Here is a 15,596-nt window from a genome sequence, read left to right on the forward strand (position 1 = left end):
TAGCTTTTCCAGAAGGAGCAATCAAAGCTCAGAGAGGTTAAGCGACTTGCCCGGAGTCACGCAGCTGCTGGGTAGCGGGGCGGGACCGGAAGTCTTTGGAACTCTGGTCCGACACTCTTGGCGTTCACTCTAGCATGAGGGTCCTGCCACCCACCCTAAAATGGTCACGCGACTGTGCTGAGCCGTGGGAGAAGAGTGTCACCTGTTGGACTTGTCACTTAGGGACCTGGGGTCCAGAGGTGCCAGTGGCAAGGGAGCAGTGTGTTTGGGGGAGGGGGGGAGTGCAGGGTGGGTTTGGGGAATAAATACGTCGACGTTTATGTGAGGTCAGGGTGGAGGCAGGTGCCCCTGCTTTGACACTTCAAGCAGAAAACCATCTAACACGTGGAATAGATGTTTATAAATCCCTCGATGGGCTGGACGAGGGCACCAGGCGGCGCTTCCGGGGATGATTCCCTGGATCGTTGAGAACTCCCTGTCAGGGGAGCCACCACCTACCGACCACTCGACCACTCAACCACCTACCACCACTGAGCACATGGCACGGTGGCAGGCCAGGCCCAAGAAGCTGCCAACACTGTCCCTGGGCCAGAACTCGGACACACTTCCTGCTGTCGAAAAACTTGATGTTTCTAGCTTTTGCCAGCAGAAAACAGCCACAGGGGCAGGAAGGGCATTCAGCTGGCAGAATCTAGTTCCTGTCTAGAACCACTGCTTACAAGGGAATCTGGGAAATGTCGCTTTCCGTTTGCTGGTGTCCAGCCCCTGCAGGGCAGGAAGGGACAGTAGAAGAAAGCGTGGTGGATGCCGAGTGGTTTCCAACACAGTGGCCAGCCTGACGCCCACTCTCCCATTACCGGTGAAAACCAGAGGCAAGCATCTGAAAACAACATTCATCTCTGGAGTGGACATTCGAAAAGTCTTTATTAGCACAGGGACCCCCCCATAGCACACAGTCCTGTGTTTGTGAAAATGTGCACAGACACCATGTGTCTTAATCAGCGACATACTTCATCGTCGAGTTGAGAATCTCTAGCCCATGCAGCTCCCGCAGCTGAGCAGCAAATCTGCCAGAGTCAGAACACAAAGGTGAGCACATCAGTGCCATGGGGCCCGGGGCCACCCCCTCTCAGAGAGAAGCTGGCTGGCAAGGCGGAAAGGGAGTAGCTGCTGCCCCGGGAGCCCTAGCGATCAAAGCAGGGAAGGTGCTCAGGGAGGTCCACAAAGCACGGTAAATGCTGTTGAGTGGCTGATCCGATGGGACCCTGTGCTCAGGGACTCCCAGGAAACTGCTACTCTGAGCTCATCCTAGCCAATGTGCCTTGCTTTCTGGAGAAGAAAGATGTTATCCAGGCCTTCCATTTGGACAACCCGACAGAACGTGAAAGGGCCTCAGATGTCATCCAAGCCAACCCTCCTCATTCTCCAGAGGAGGAATCGGAGGGGTTAGTCTGTACGAGGAGGAGCCAGGCAGGCCAGCGCTGCTCCCTGTCCATGGAAGGCACCCCCTTCTATGCCGGGGCCCCGTCCCTCAGACACAGGGGGGCGGCTTCTGGGAGCTTGAATGACCAGGCGTTTCAGCAGGTCAGAGCCCAGCCAGAGCAGAACAGAAGCTAAAAAAGAAGCGATGTACACAGCTAAAGCCCAGATCTCTCGCCCCGGCTTGCCAGGTGGTCTGGAACACACCATTCTATCCCTCACTTCGGTGTTTTCTCCAGCACAAGAACCTTACCCTCCCTGGACATTCTCCCATATGCTCAGGCCCCAGGCGAAAAAGTGAAGCAGTGGGGGCTATGTGGGAAGAGGGGCAAGGAGCTGGAGGGACGGCGGCGGCAGTGAGCGCACGGAACGGATCCCTGTCCGAGGGGCATCTCCCTGCTCTGGCTGGAGCCCGGAGCTCCCCAGTGCCCTCAGGGAAGCGGCTATTGGGCCCAACACCTGTCCACACACAAAGCACCAGGGCTCATGGGGCTCCCCCTGGAGTGCTGGGTGGCACGGAGGCCCAGCTGCCGCACAGCGCCTTCAGGAGTGTGACCGACACGGGCCCAGCCCACCCCCCCAACCCCCATCCCTCCAGCCAGCAGCCGTTGCGTACCTGGGCTCGGCCGTGCACAGCTTCCCCAGAGCGATCCCCGCGTTCAGCTGCACGGCGGTCTTCTGCGCATCCCCCCCCGCGTGCCTCAACAGCACCTGCACGATGTCTGTCTTCAACAGGGGGGGCGCAGCCTGGGGCACCTCCATGCAGTTCCCCAGGCAGAGGGCGGCATTGCCCACCACCATCTCATCCTCGGAGCCGAGCAGCTTCATCAGAATGCCGAACTCTAGGGGGAGGGGAGAGAACAAGCATCTGTCCCTCCGAATCCCAAACCTCCGAATCCCTCGGTGTCCACGGACACTCCCTGTGCCCCTCGCGTCCCCAGAAGCTCTGGGGGTCGTCACTCAGCAAGTATTTGCTGAGCACTGTGAACCTCCTCAGGCCTCCTGTGTCTCCGAGGTCTCAGGAGCCCAGAGCAGTGCCCAGGGTGACACGGCTGTTGTGTGAATGAATGCTATGTGTCGGACAGGTCTGTCTTCCCTAAAGTCCCCGATCTTTACCCCTACACTCCAGAGAGAGTGACCCAAGCGGGGGGCCACAGGCCGGCTCCCTGTAGCTGCAGGGCAAGGAGCAGGACCCAGAAGAAGGGCCCGCTCAGGCCACTTCCCACGCATTCCAGAGCAGGTGCGAGGGCGAACATTAGCAGGCTGCCTCGCTGGGAACCCCGCTATGGATGCCGGCAGCCACTTTTAGTCACTAGCCTGCTCCGACGCCGGCTCCGACTCTGCTATCTTCCCAGTTCACTGAAGGTTGAAGGTGTCCCCCCACACACCCCTTGAAGGGCGAGAACCCGTGTTAGACCAGCCTAAGCAGAACACTTCAGAAACAATTTCCATTTACTTGGGGGGGGAGCTGGTTCCCCGCATCGACCCCATTATCTCTGAGCCATGTTATAGCAGAGTTTTCAGCATGCGCAGCCGAAGGCTAATTAAACGTTTCCAGAACAGGGTGACACAGCGATCTTACTCAGTAAACACTGCGGAAGTCTAGGGAGAGGTTAACAGCACTCTGTCAGTCTCTCCCCGCTCCTCATCCCAGTTCCCTTTGCAGCTTCCAGGATGGCTGAACCTTGGGATGTAGGCTCCCCTTAAGGAATCGATCACTTACTTTTATCCAGTCTTATCACTTCTTCTCGCGCTTCATGAAAGCTATTCGTGCAGACAGCTAGTGTCTTTATGGCATATCGTGAGGCAGTCTGGCCCCCCGTCTGGGTTTCAGAATGAAATCAGAAAAAGAAATCAGTCCTAGGATTGTTCTGGGCCAGAAACCAGCGAGCAGCTGTGCTGTGCTTGTGTGGCTTCTGGAACTTCTGAAACACTGCTCCCCTGAGAATGGCCCGCACTTCCCGGGGAGCAGGCCAGGTCCCTGTTGGGGTGGTGTCATTCACGTCCCCAGTAACACAGCCCACAGCCTGGTAGGAATTCTGACAGGGCCACGGGCCTGTCATGCACACCTGGGTAATTGCCCGCAGAAGGCTTTACGAGTGAGTGGCTGAGGAGGGAAGGATGCTGTCGGCTGGCAGATCTACCAAAAAGACGGGAAGAGCACCCCACTCCCAACCCCATGTCATTTCACCATTGGAGAATGGGGACTGACTTGCTAAGCCTGTCAGGCTGACAGGCCTGCATGGAGAACATCGCAAATCTAGATCATTTTAAGAGGTGATAACTGTCAAATCATAACCCTCAAAATCACCCAGTGCAGGGTCTTTAAGATGTGCATGTGCATCTTCCATGCATAATGCACATGTGTGTGCATATGATCAGCAGGCTCCAGCGGGTGTGCGAGAGCCACATGGAGTCTGAAGTCTGACCCACCATCCCACCCCCTCACTGTTGCCCTGCCCTAGCAGCAGCCCCCCGACGGAGCACGCTTCCTGGCCCTGCTCAGCCCACTAACATGGTGGGGTGAAGCGCACTGGGCATGGGCCGCTCGGGCAGGGGCCACAGATGGCAGCCTGGTTACTCACCTGGTCTTCTCAGTGAGTCTACTCAACTGTCGCACTGACTCGCTCAGACCACGGGAGCATCCTTGTGTCCCATGGTAAGGCTGCACCCTCCGTATCCCATAAAGGGACAGTCAGCACTCTCCAGGCAGCCGGGGAAAGCACAGCGAGCAGAAGGTGAGCAAAGTATGGGCCCGTGGGACCTTGTGGAAAGCCACTCCGACCGTCTTTTTCAGGGAAAGAAGCCGTTCACTGTGAAGTGAGGCTTGCCTGGTGAGTTGGTTTTATGGCTGCTTCTCGTGAACAACTCACTTATTTGTGCAACAATCTTACAATGATGTTCAGAGTGCCGTCTGGGGTGACAGGTGGAAGGAATCCTCAGTCAAGAAGTGTAACGTCGGGCAGGGGTGCAATGGTGGCCCCTAACTGAACATAGCCCTCCTTAATTCTGTCCCCTGGATGATCTATGACGCTCCTGGCAATTCAAGCGTGTGTACCCGAGCGGCTCACTCTACCTTCAGGAACTTAATCATCTTCTTCACCACTCCAGCTTTCAGGGCCTCCTCCACGATCTTCCGGGAGGAAGCAAGAGTGCGGCTGAGGACACCAGCAGCTCTCTGAGTGAAGGGGAAAGGAAAGATGATTAACCGTTCTCTTCAGAAACACTGATGACCTTGAAAAGTCAGCAAGTAGCTTGGGGAGGCAAAAACAATCATTAGTATGGGGAGCAAAACCCGCACCTTGGTTTTACAAATGTGGAGTGGCCCTGGGACCAGCCGGGAAGCAGCGTTCATTTTATAGCTGCAGGGCAGGTCACTCCAAGGGCTGGAAACATGGCCTCTTGGCACACGGGGGCCTGGCTCACTTCAGCTCGACACACAATCGGCCAGTTCAGCTCCGGCAAAAAAAGTCCTGGACACCCCGCAGAGCTCTGCAGGCCCTTTACCAGGTGGTAGACTTCTTGGATTGACCTCGGGGTCTCATAGCTTTTCCTTCATTCCTTCCTCCCTCCCTCCTCCCCTCCCTCCCTCCCTCCTTCCCTCCCTTCCTCCTCCTTCCCTCCCTCCCTTTCTTTTTTAAATAGCTAGCTGTTACTGTCTTATGGATAGAACACTATCTTGAATCCTTCCGAGGACACAAATGATAGTTATTAATTTTTTCTTCTGTTTCCTGTATCATTTCTATTTCTTTTGGGTTGATTTTTCTGTTACTCTTGGTTTTTCTATTTCTGTGTGTGGCTTTCCTGAAATGTCCGGTGACCTTAGCTGCCCATTTCTGGGCACATTTATGAAAAAGCAGTACAAATATATTTGGGCATGCTGTGTTCATGGGGAGTTAGTTGACTGACAGGTGGAAAGGAGGCACTTCCAAATCCTAGAAAGCAAGACATTTTTCTCTGGCCTTTCAATTCCACGAGAGAAAGCAAGCTTGAACTTCCCACCTGAGGGATAGCTGCCTGGCTGCCAAAGCGTGATCCCCCATCTCTCACTCATGCCCTGTGTGGTCCCAGTGTTGTGGAGTCTCCAACTTCTCCACGGCCTACGGGGCAGACCCGCATCCCCTATATCTGTAGACTGCACTGTTTCTTCGGCCCTGCCTCATGAATTATGCCTTTTACAGCTATTCTCCATCTTCCAGAAAAGGGTTAAAATGATTAAAAAACCAACTGGTGACTCTTGCCTGTTTGTTTTGTCAATGCGTGTTTCAAACTTTGTTGTTGCTGTTCCCTACTGCTTTCGGTCTGATTTTAATGAGGTTCTCCCTAGGGAGAAGGGATAAATGTGTGTATTACCATATTATCAGTCTTGTGTCCCTCAGCTGCCCCCTGCAGGTGCTAGAATGTTGCTGGAGTTGACACTATAGATCTCTTTTGAGGCCCAGGAGAGTGGAAGAGCACGGATCTCTTCTGAGGCCCTGGGGAGTGGAAGAGCACGGATCTCTTTTGAGGTCCTGGAGAGTGGGAAGAGCACTCTACCGAAGGACCAGAGTCTGCTGGTGAAGTGCTGCTGTGCTCCACAAGCAGGTCAGCACCGGACTCAGGCAGAGGCAGAGCCCTGGGAAGGTCTGGCCAGGAGAGTACTTGAAGGGTTAGCTCAGAACTATCCTAGGCCTCGCTCTGGTCTAAACCGTTCAGAAAAACCCAAGCACCTGAGAATAGTGGAGCTCACCAGTTTTGGGGTCATGGATCTTTTTTTGAAGATCTGATGAAAGTCATGATGCCTTTCCCATGAAAATGCACATACATTCAAAATTGTCTATACAATTTTAGGGGGTTCTGGGGAACTTGGAGACCTACCACACATTCCTGGAGTTCACATTAAAAACCTCCATCCTCTCATGTCTGAATTGACTTCAGGGAATTTATAGGCATACTAGCCCCAAACAGGACTCATCAGATCTGCTCAGAACCTTTATTGTGATCCTGGACCCAGTCCCCAGTCTGTGTTCCTTGAAGGGCTGGTTTCCAGACCTGTTGGATGTCCCCTGGTTGTTTCTCTAAGCACCAGGGCCCTAACTTAATAGGTGGAAAAGTTGGGGTGATTACTTATGTTAGTAAAGAACACATCCTAGGATGGCAGCAAATAGTCTGATGAATCATACTGATGTTCTCCTAATACTCTGTGTTAACCATAGGTCTTTCTTGGCTTTCTTATCCAAATGTTAGAAACAGAAATGAGAACGCCATCCCAGCATATATCTCTAAGGGGACTAAAACCATTATGCATAAACAACTTCAAGGATCATGGGCTTCAAAATACACGCCTGGCTTTCTTGACTACAGAAAAAAAGAGATTCTAAATAAAATCTTGTGGCCTGTCCAATTTGCACCAGGATATCTTGGAATAGGACAAATCAGATAAATTACATTGTATAAGTTGGTAAGTTGCAAACTCTACAGAAAAGGGATTCTTAACTTGGGTCCATGGACTCTAGGGGGTCCACAGATGGGCACTGGGTGGGGGCGTCACCGAATCCCCAGGAACAACAAAGGAAGTGGTTTCTGGATTTCCCTGGGAGACACTTACTGTCAGGATCCCTCCATCTTGGCTGTTCAGTAGAAACATGCACCTCCTGCTCACCTCCAAGGCCCAAACCTGCCATGACAGGGAGAGAGGAGGAGGTCTGAATGGCCTATTAATGTGAATCCGTTATGGAGCTTCTTCTGAGCAAACAGACCTGACCTCTCGCTCTTCAGCAGGGCCATGCTCCGTCCATATTTCCCTCACAACCCCTTCTATCACTCTTACATCTTCCCACGGCTGTCTCCCTAACTACAGGGCAATACCTTGAGATCAGAGACCATATTTTTTTGACTTTGTAAATGCAGAACCTAGCACCATGCTCAACACATCCATTTTTTGGATGAACACCTGAGTGACTCATCTATTTCTCGGAGGAACAAAGTGACAGAGCATCTGTCCAGCATTCCCCGTTCCCGCCGCCAGGGTTTGAGTCCCTGTGCTATATTCTCTTTGTGAAAATGAGACCAGTTCTAGCAATGGCACAAGCCTGGGGTGTCCCAGGGCTCCTAGCAGGGAGGAAAGAACACCGCACCTCACAGACGATGGGGGACTGAAGACACAAGTTCATCACAAGTCCCAGGAGTGTGTACAAGACCTCTCTGAACAGGTCCACATCCTCCTCACATCTGGCCTTTGGAAACAAAGCAAAGTAATCAATGACCTTTGTGCCCTGCAGCTTTTCATGACCATCTTATCCCCTTGGCAATGGCCCCAGCATTACTTACCCTCCCTAAATTGTCAATGTCATGAACCTAGCGGATGTTGGGAGATCAGAGACCAGTTCCATGGATTGGTGTTAGTGTGGGAGACTGGCCAAGGGTCTCCAGTGCTGTGCCATGTCACTCTGGTTCAGCCTGGTCCGTGAGCTGCTGACGTGGGTAGTCAAGCCAACTCCACCAGAAAACCCTTCAGACCTCTCCAGGGGGGCTGAGGCTTGCCCTGGAGGGCGCTGTAAGGCTGGCCACCCATAAAATCCAAATTGTAGAAGGGATAAGCCACTGGTGCCGTACCCTCAGAAGTTTTGGAAAAGCCAGATAATCAGCAAGAAGGCAATGCTCCCAAAGCAGGGAAAAGACGAATTCTGACTAGAAAAATTATAATACCATGAGGCCCAAGCAGGCCTCCCGGAACTCTTCAGAAGCAGACATCTGTCTTCGGATGGCGGCCTCAGCACTGAGGTTCCCCATGAGGGCAATGCACCGGCAGAGAGCTGTGGGGTTGGTTACCATGGGATCTCTCTTCTGAAAGCGAGTCAAGAGAAAAAAAGTCTGCAGAGAGCAGGCAAACAATGCCGGAGCAATCTCTAGGGGCGTCCCTCACTCTCAAAAATGCCTGGGAACCAGAGAGTACAATGTCACCCAGGGGCGTCAATGGGCTCACACTGACACCAGGATGGAGGCACACAGAGGGGGAGACCCAAAAGCACTTTAGCCTGGAATAGAGGGGCCTAGGGCTTCACCCTGGGGATGCCACCAAGCAGCTGGGAGAATGTGGGCAAGTCTTCTCCCTTCTCAGAGCTCCCATTTCCACATGTGTGGAATACGGGAGTGTGGATATGCTCTCAGATCCCGAGACTTCTCTGGCCCCCTTGGGACAGGTCCCCGTCATAGCATGCTCTCCTAGGAGAACCCCACCCTGCTAAGTCCTGTGTCATAGGCTCAAATTACCACTTGCCCTCCTGGTGGGGCTGACTGCCATTGAGAGAACAGGGCAGCCCCGCAGTCCTTATGACGGGTATTAGGGTCAGAAGGGGACGGACTGGGACGGACCCCCTCTCTCCGCCTTCACCTAAGACGCACAGTCCACATCCACCTTTGTCTCCCCCGTACCGGCCCCATCCATACGCCATCTCCACCTGTCCCTACGGCAGTTGTTTTAATAACTGAGAATTGTGTAAATTCCAGCTGTGAGTAAATGACTAATCAACCTGAGAGACGACAGGAGCCCTGGAGTGTAAACTGTGTTTAAATGGCTCTGCTCACGTGCCTGAGAATACCTGTCACGGGTGATAAAAGTGAGGGGCTTGCTCACCAGAACACTTGTGAGTGCCAGGAGCACACCTGGAAGGTTGGCCTGGAACCAGACTTGGAATCTGTTGAGAAAATATTCCCACGATTTATTTCTGCACTGCATAAACCAGAACATAAACACAGTGTCTTGGACAATGGACCAGACTGTCACAAACTCTGGGCCCATGTGATCTGCAGCATGCACGTATGGTTTATTCTGAACCACCCCCGCCCCCCCACAAATGTCACTGGGTATGTAACGTGGCTTTAATTTTTCTAAGTCAGGAGAATTGCCTTTGATGTTAAACAACAGATCTCAGATGGCAGCTTTCTCAAAGCAGAAGCTGCTGGAAGCCCTAGATTTCTGCCAAGCTGACTCGCCGCCACCCCTGCCCTCCCCTTGCTCTGAGCCTGTGTGCCCTGCAAACAGGAAACACAGTGCAAGCATGTTTCTGGAACACGGTCGTGGGGAAGGCCCAGAGGCACACACGTCTGCACCTGCGAGGGAGGCTCTTACCTGTTCCCAGCCCATGCCAACGGCCTACGAGCACAAACAGCTCTGTCTCATTATATGGCCATTTCTAAGCAAGACACCCTAAAGTTTGTGAGGAAATTTAAAAAACAGACAGATGTACTTAAAAAAACCCTCAAGAAATACGAAAATCTAAGACGCTTGCTGTTTTTCCCAGCAGCTAAGTGGAGATGGGGGGGGTTACCCACAATGCCACTGGTAACCCAAGGGGAGGCTACCTTCCACTGTGCCGTCATTCAACACACACTTGCTGGGCAGTTCCTATTAGGCACTGATGAAGGGAAAGCAGCTTCTCCACTACATAGTAGGCTTGTTTACTGTGAGAGGTACTGTTTGAAGTATGCTGCTGCTTCCAAACCCATCGAGGACTGGGTCCCCCTGCACGCAGAGGGACAGGAGTGGCCAACTCCAGCCCCCTGCTTGGAAGGCATCAGCCCTCCTACGCAGTGAATCTTGTGATGCTCAGTTGGCCAAGCCTCCCTTCATACTGCACATTTTTAAAGATCAGACAGTTTAACAAAGGTTGAAGAAGAAATGTCAATTTCTGGAAATAAAAATTACCTTTCTTCCAGAGCCAAGTCCGTGAGGAGTCCCATAGCCGAGTTGGCCTCCTTATCTGAGAAATCAAGAAATGACACCAAGGCTTCCAACAATCTGCAAAAATCCATAACAACCTCAGAGCGGGCTGTCCTCCAGCTGAGAGCATCCCCAACAAGGAGACCTTGCAAAGAGACCAGGAAGGAGTCTGCGTGTGGGTCAAAGAAGCCGAAAGGGTGGCCTCGCTATGTCCTCCTAGGAAGCCCAGATCCCTGCCCACCCCAAAGACAGAGACAACCTCCTACGGGAATGGCTCTGCCACTTAATGTTAACTCCCAGAGGGTTGAACAGTTTTAACCAAAGTTCATTGACTATCAGATGTCAACTGGGGAGGAATCTCGAGTGCTTCTGCCACGTGACTCTGGCTCAGCCAAGTTCAATCACATAAGTGACATTTAAGTGGCATGCTTACTAACCTGCTGATGACTAAAGTGGGAGGGAGGGCCCCCTAACGAGGTGGGGGATGGAATAAGGATTCAACAAGATTTTGACAGGCTGCTGAATATGTCAGATGAAATTTAATAGGGTTAAATTCAAAGTCCTCCACTTAGAGCTGGAAATTCTATATAAGTGATAAAATGGGGAGACCTGGTTTATGCCCGGTTCATACAAAAAAGATGTAAGGGCTCTCAGCCAACTGCAAACCGAGTCTGAGCAAACGGTCCGCAGCAGCTGCCCGAAGGAGCTAACGCAATTTTGGGCGGCTGCCCTAACAGACTGACTGGCACCACTGGGAGTCCTCTGTCTGTCCAGCCAACCCGTCCTAAGCACCTACAGTGTGCTGAGTGTTGTGCTTAGTACAGGGGCGCAGTGCTGGGCTCCTGGTGACCTACAGTGACCCACGTGTGTTCACTGGAGCGGGTCGTACCGGAGGCAGGGAATCCGACTGGGGAAGAGCTGGAATGGGCCAGACAGTAAAGAGGGAGGGATTCGCTGGGGCAGGGGCAGAGGGAGACACCCCGCTGGGAAGAGAGAGGCCTTTGCGAAAGAAAGCCTAGAAGGGCAGGTCACAGATGTCCGAGGAGAGCCAGAAGGAAGGGAGTCCAGATGCTGAGGAGGGAGAAGTGACAATACACCATCTTCCTACAGGATTCTGGCTTATGCAACTGGGTGGATGAAGTGCCACCTATGAAGGCAGGAAGTTCAGGGAGAGGTCCTGGTTGGAAGAACCACTGGCAATTTCAGTTAGTAACGCTTGTGACGTTGAGATGGACATGTCCAGCGGCAGAGGGAAGGCTCCGAGCACTCAGAGGACTTACACACGATAATTAAGGCCATGAATGAAAAGAGGGCCAGGAGTAGGATCCCTGACTTGGAAGGGTGACGGCATAAGGGGAGCTCATGAAGGAAGCCAAGAAGGATGCGCCTGGGGGTAGGAGGAGGACCAAGAGGGGCAATGGTCTGACAGCCACACTGTGGAGTTTCACGAAACGTGGTAGTGATCCACAGGACCCATTGCCATTGGGCAGTTAACAATAGAGGCAGGAAAGGGACTATCAGATTGGGATTTTAGGAATGGACTCCAGTCACCCACATCTACACTACTGGATTTATTTGGCAGCTTGTTCTAGGAGGGATGTGAAAGTCAAATCATCTGAAGAATGGTCAAGAAAACCAGGATGCTTAACCTGGAAAAGATCAGTGTCTTCAGATGCCACGAGCACCGGAAAGTGGGAGATTTGATGCATTCTGTAGGCCTTCAATAGACTGAACCAAGGCCTCCGCGTAGGGAGCATGGGATGGGGCAGGCAGTCTGTGCCTGGTGCAAGGAGATAGCTTTCTATCAGTCAGGATGGAACAGGATGAGCTGCTCTGGGAGGTGAGATCTGCATCTTTTCATTGGCTGGGAAAAGACTCCCAGTCTATTAGCTGTTACAGCGCCCATCCTAATCAAATGGAGAAAAGTATAATGGGCAATGCCGGAATCTCCCCTGGAGGGCATCACGCACAGGCCATAGTGGGGTACCCCACAGGGGACACGGGCACTGGGTGGGGCAGGACCAGACTGTTTCTGTGGTACTGGGTAACTCCAAGCTGCTGCAAATCCCCAGTTCCTCAGAGGTGTGCTCTAGTGTTCCTGCTGTCAGAAATCATGTATTTTGCTGTTAGTTCAGATTCTTCCTTCACCAATTAAATCTGTTTTCTTCAGTCTTGAGGATGAATGCTAATGAACCTGAAGTGTACAGAAGAGGAGGTGGCAGTCTTAGATCATCTTGGTTTTTGTCGGGGCGCCTGGCTGGCTCAGTCATTAAGTTCCTGCCTTCGGCTCAGGTCATGATCCCAGGGTCCTGGGATCGAGCCCTGCGTTGGGCTCCTTGCTCGGCGGGAAGCCTGCTTCTCCCTCTCCCACTCCCCCTGCTTGTGTTCCCTCTCTCGCTGTGTCTCTCTCTCTGTCAAATAAATAAATAAAATCTTTAAAAAAAAAAAAAAAGATCATCTTGGTTTTTGTCTTAGGAGACATGAACGACTAGGCTTCCTCTCCAGGTGAAGAAACATACATCCTAACTGTTTCATTACTGTGGCAGGCGCCGTTTGCTGGCTAATCCCACAGATACCCTGCTATCCCCCTTCTCTCCTGCTGACTCTACTAGAGAAGCTGGAACCACTTTTCCAACCAGGGTGGGATGTGACACAATCCTGAGCAAACAGAAATAAGCAGTAGCTTCTCTTGATAAAAGGGACAGATCTAGCTGCTGGTAACCTGTCTTAATGAGGGATGTGATACTTGGAGCTGCAGCAGCCTCGTGAGACCACGAGGGAGAGATCAAGAGAAGGACAGAGGACTTGACCCTGATATCTTTAAGCCACTGAACTGGCTGTGGCCATCTGCAGTCTTTCCTGTTACGTGAGATAAACAAGACCAGCTTCTCCCGATCAGGTATTCTGTAAAACGCAGCAGGAAACATGTGACTGGCATGCATGTATCACTTCTGTTAGGCTTCATCATGAGTCTGTGATACAGATGAGACACCGTCAAGGTTAAGCAGCTTTCCTGGGCCACGTACATAGAAGGAGGCAAGCAGAGGATTTGAGCTCATGAAGGCTTGCATTGAAAAATCCAGCACTTTGCACAAAGTGACACTAGCCCTCACTCGGTTCCTGTCAGTACTCGTTTGCCCCTTTGACTTCTCACAGGGGGGAAAGCATTTTAAGAGAAAAGTGATATGTGTGTCTCTCTGGGAGGTTGTGGGACGTGTGTGCAGCCTCAAACCATCTCTCTTCATTTCAGAGAACACAGGCTACCCCTTTCTGGTTTAATCTGAGATGGACATTAGTGAGAAGAGTGGGCACGAAGGTAATCAGCAGAGGTGTCTCTGACAGTCTGGAGACAAGGCAGGACTGCGGGAGATGCTCAGAAATGCCACTCTCCAAAACAATGGAAAATTTCAAATGAAAACTCAAGCAAGTCAAAGACAGCTGGGGGGCGGCGGGACAAGGAGGAAGCTTGGGACAACCACAGCTACATTTACTCAGAGAGGCCAAAACCAAATGAAAAACCATGAGGAAGACATCGAGGAAGTGACTGCAGTCATCTGAAATGTGAAATGTGCTTTTGAGGATTTAACTCTAACAATCCATCTGCTTGTGTGGGCTGAGCTTTGGGGGGATGCCAAGCCCCTGCTTGCGAGCCACGGGGGCCGCGGCAGGGCTGAGAGCGGGAGGGCCGCAGCGAGGCTCAGCAAGCCCCCGTCCTGAGCACGACAGACCTCCCCGCTCCGGGGGACGGGTCCCGGAGGTCTCCATTCGGTCCAGGAAAGACCTGCCAGGATTCCGGATTTGGCTGCTTCTCTTACTGGGAACAGAAGCAGGAGCAAGCCTTCAGGGCCTGGGAGACAACGGGGTGAGATTCCCTGGTGATGTGCTGCAGCTTCTCCCGCCCCATCTGTGAAATGGGCTCATAACGCTTATCTTGCCTCCTTCCCAGGCTGAGAGGAGATGAAGTGAGGTAATAGTGAGAAGAATCGGAAGCCAACTTCTGTTTTCAGATTGTGTATGAAACACGTATAAAACCCGCTGTGATCCTTGCTCGACTTCTACCGGGTGGAGCTACACGGAATTGCCAACACTCAACTCTTTTGATATAAAAAATGGTAATTTCGCACGTAGAAACTAGTACTATTTCAACTGAAAAGCACTGGAAGGCATCACTGGGGTTCAGTAAATTTTTTATCAAGTCTACTCAGGGGAGAGGCACATTCTGTTTCCAAGGCTGTAAACCTTGGAAAGACCTACGTGCAAGAGTGTTCCAGATGCGTTTATTTACCTCTACTCTACCTTGCTCCAGAAAGGCTTAAAGAACATGCCAACTCAGAGAGTGTCACCTCGAACAGGAATGAAAGAAGAAAAGTGCGGGCAGAAAGAGGGCAGAGCCGGACGGAGGCTAAAGGGGCAGGAGTGAATGACCTAGTTCAGAGCTGGATTCCAATCTGGGTTTGAAGGGCTGCCATTTACACCACCTGTAGTATCCGTGAAAGGGAAACCGGTCAGAGAAGTGAAAGTGCCTGGGGTACTAAGTTCAGGCAGGAGCTCGTCCCGGAGGTCCTCCCGAGGGAGTGCGCTCCTTCCTTTCTGGTTTGACCCTTAATGAAGTCTGACGGCCCCTCTCCTGCTGGAGGTGTGGGAAGGGGACAGGCAAGTGTTAACCTGGCAGGTGACAGTCTGAGAAGCCCCAGGGAAGCTCCCGCCAGCAGAGTCCTACCGGGTCCCGTCAAGGTGGCTGATGATCAGGCCCCGTCCGTGGTCCGCCTGGGCGAGCTGCAGCAGCAGGGCCAGGCTCTGCTGGCGGACGATCAGAGCCCTGGCGGCCAGCAAGGACGGCAGCAGCCGGCCCACGTAGGGGTGCTGGAGTAGCAGGCGCTGGTTTTCCTCTGCAAGACAGGGGACGAGCACCTCGTGCACATGACAGCGGTTACACCACTTGTCTCTCCCACCATGCCACTGGGAGATCCAGGTCTCCCCCTCGTTTGAGAGGCAGGGTAATAAAGTGTCAGAGCACGAGCTCTAGAACCAGGCTGCTGGGTCCCGGTGACCAGGGGCACGATCGTGGCTGAGTCATGAACTCCTGTGCCCCTCAGCTTCCTCGTGGGTGAAACGAGGAAGGCGGCTGATGCGCTAGAGGTGTTAGCAGGGCTCAGGGAGTGAATACGAGCCGGTGCTTAAAACAGGGCTGGCTCACATGTGGGCGCCACGTAGCGTTATTCTTATGCTGCAAAAGGAGCTCACTGGAAACAATCCAAATAGCACAGGAGTACAAAGCTGACCATGAAGTCCCCTCCTCTCGTGGCCCCTCCAGGTAAGCTCATTCCTTAAAGCAGCCCCCCCACCCCCACCTCTCCTGTGAATACTGTTGAAAATATGATCCACCCTACCCTGTCTCGGCTTCCCTCTCCCACTC

At 52.5% G+C, this 15,596-nt stretch overlaps 1 protein-coding gene across 4 annotated transcripts in view; it reads right to left on the minus strand.

The window, feature by feature from the left end:
- Positions 1-900: 900 nt before the first annotated feature.
- TTC12 (tetratricopeptide repeat domain 12) overlaps positions 901-15,596 on the minus strand; it is a 42,468-nt gene continuing 27,772 nt past the window's right edge. For all 4 annotated transcript variants that reach the window (XM_081799460.1, XM_081799457.1, XM_081799458.1 and 1 more), the window contains exons 13-22: positions 14,901-15,069; positions 10,166-10,258; positions 9,095-9,155; positions 8,167-8,304; positions 7,596-7,694; positions 7,067-7,135; positions 4,556-4,657; positions 3,203-3,302; positions 2,096-2,321; positions 901-1,067 (exon numbers count right to left, since the gene is read on the minus strand). In XM_081799460.1, coding sequence (XP_081655586.1) covers positions 995-1,067; positions 2,096-2,321; positions 3,203-3,302; positions 4,556-4,657; positions 7,067-7,135; positions 7,596-7,694; positions 8,167-8,304; positions 9,095-9,155; positions 10,166-10,258; positions 14,901-15,069 — 1,130 coding nt within the window. In that variant the 3' untranslated portion in view covers positions 901-994. The remainder of the gene's footprint in view (positions 1,068-2,095; positions 2,322-3,202; positions 3,303-4,555; positions 4,658-7,066; positions 7,136-7,595; positions 7,695-8,166; positions 8,305-9,094; positions 9,156-10,165; positions 10,259-14,900; positions 15,070-15,596) is intronic.

Source organism: Leptonychotes weddellii, chromosome 11 (assembly GCF_054177405.1).
Source record: "Leptonychotes weddellii isolate Sample4059 chromosome 11, ASM5417740v2, whole genome shotgun sequence".
Taxonomy (NCBI): domain Eukaryota; kingdom Metazoa; phylum Chordata; class Mammalia; order Carnivora; family Phocidae; genus Leptonychotes; species Leptonychotes weddellii.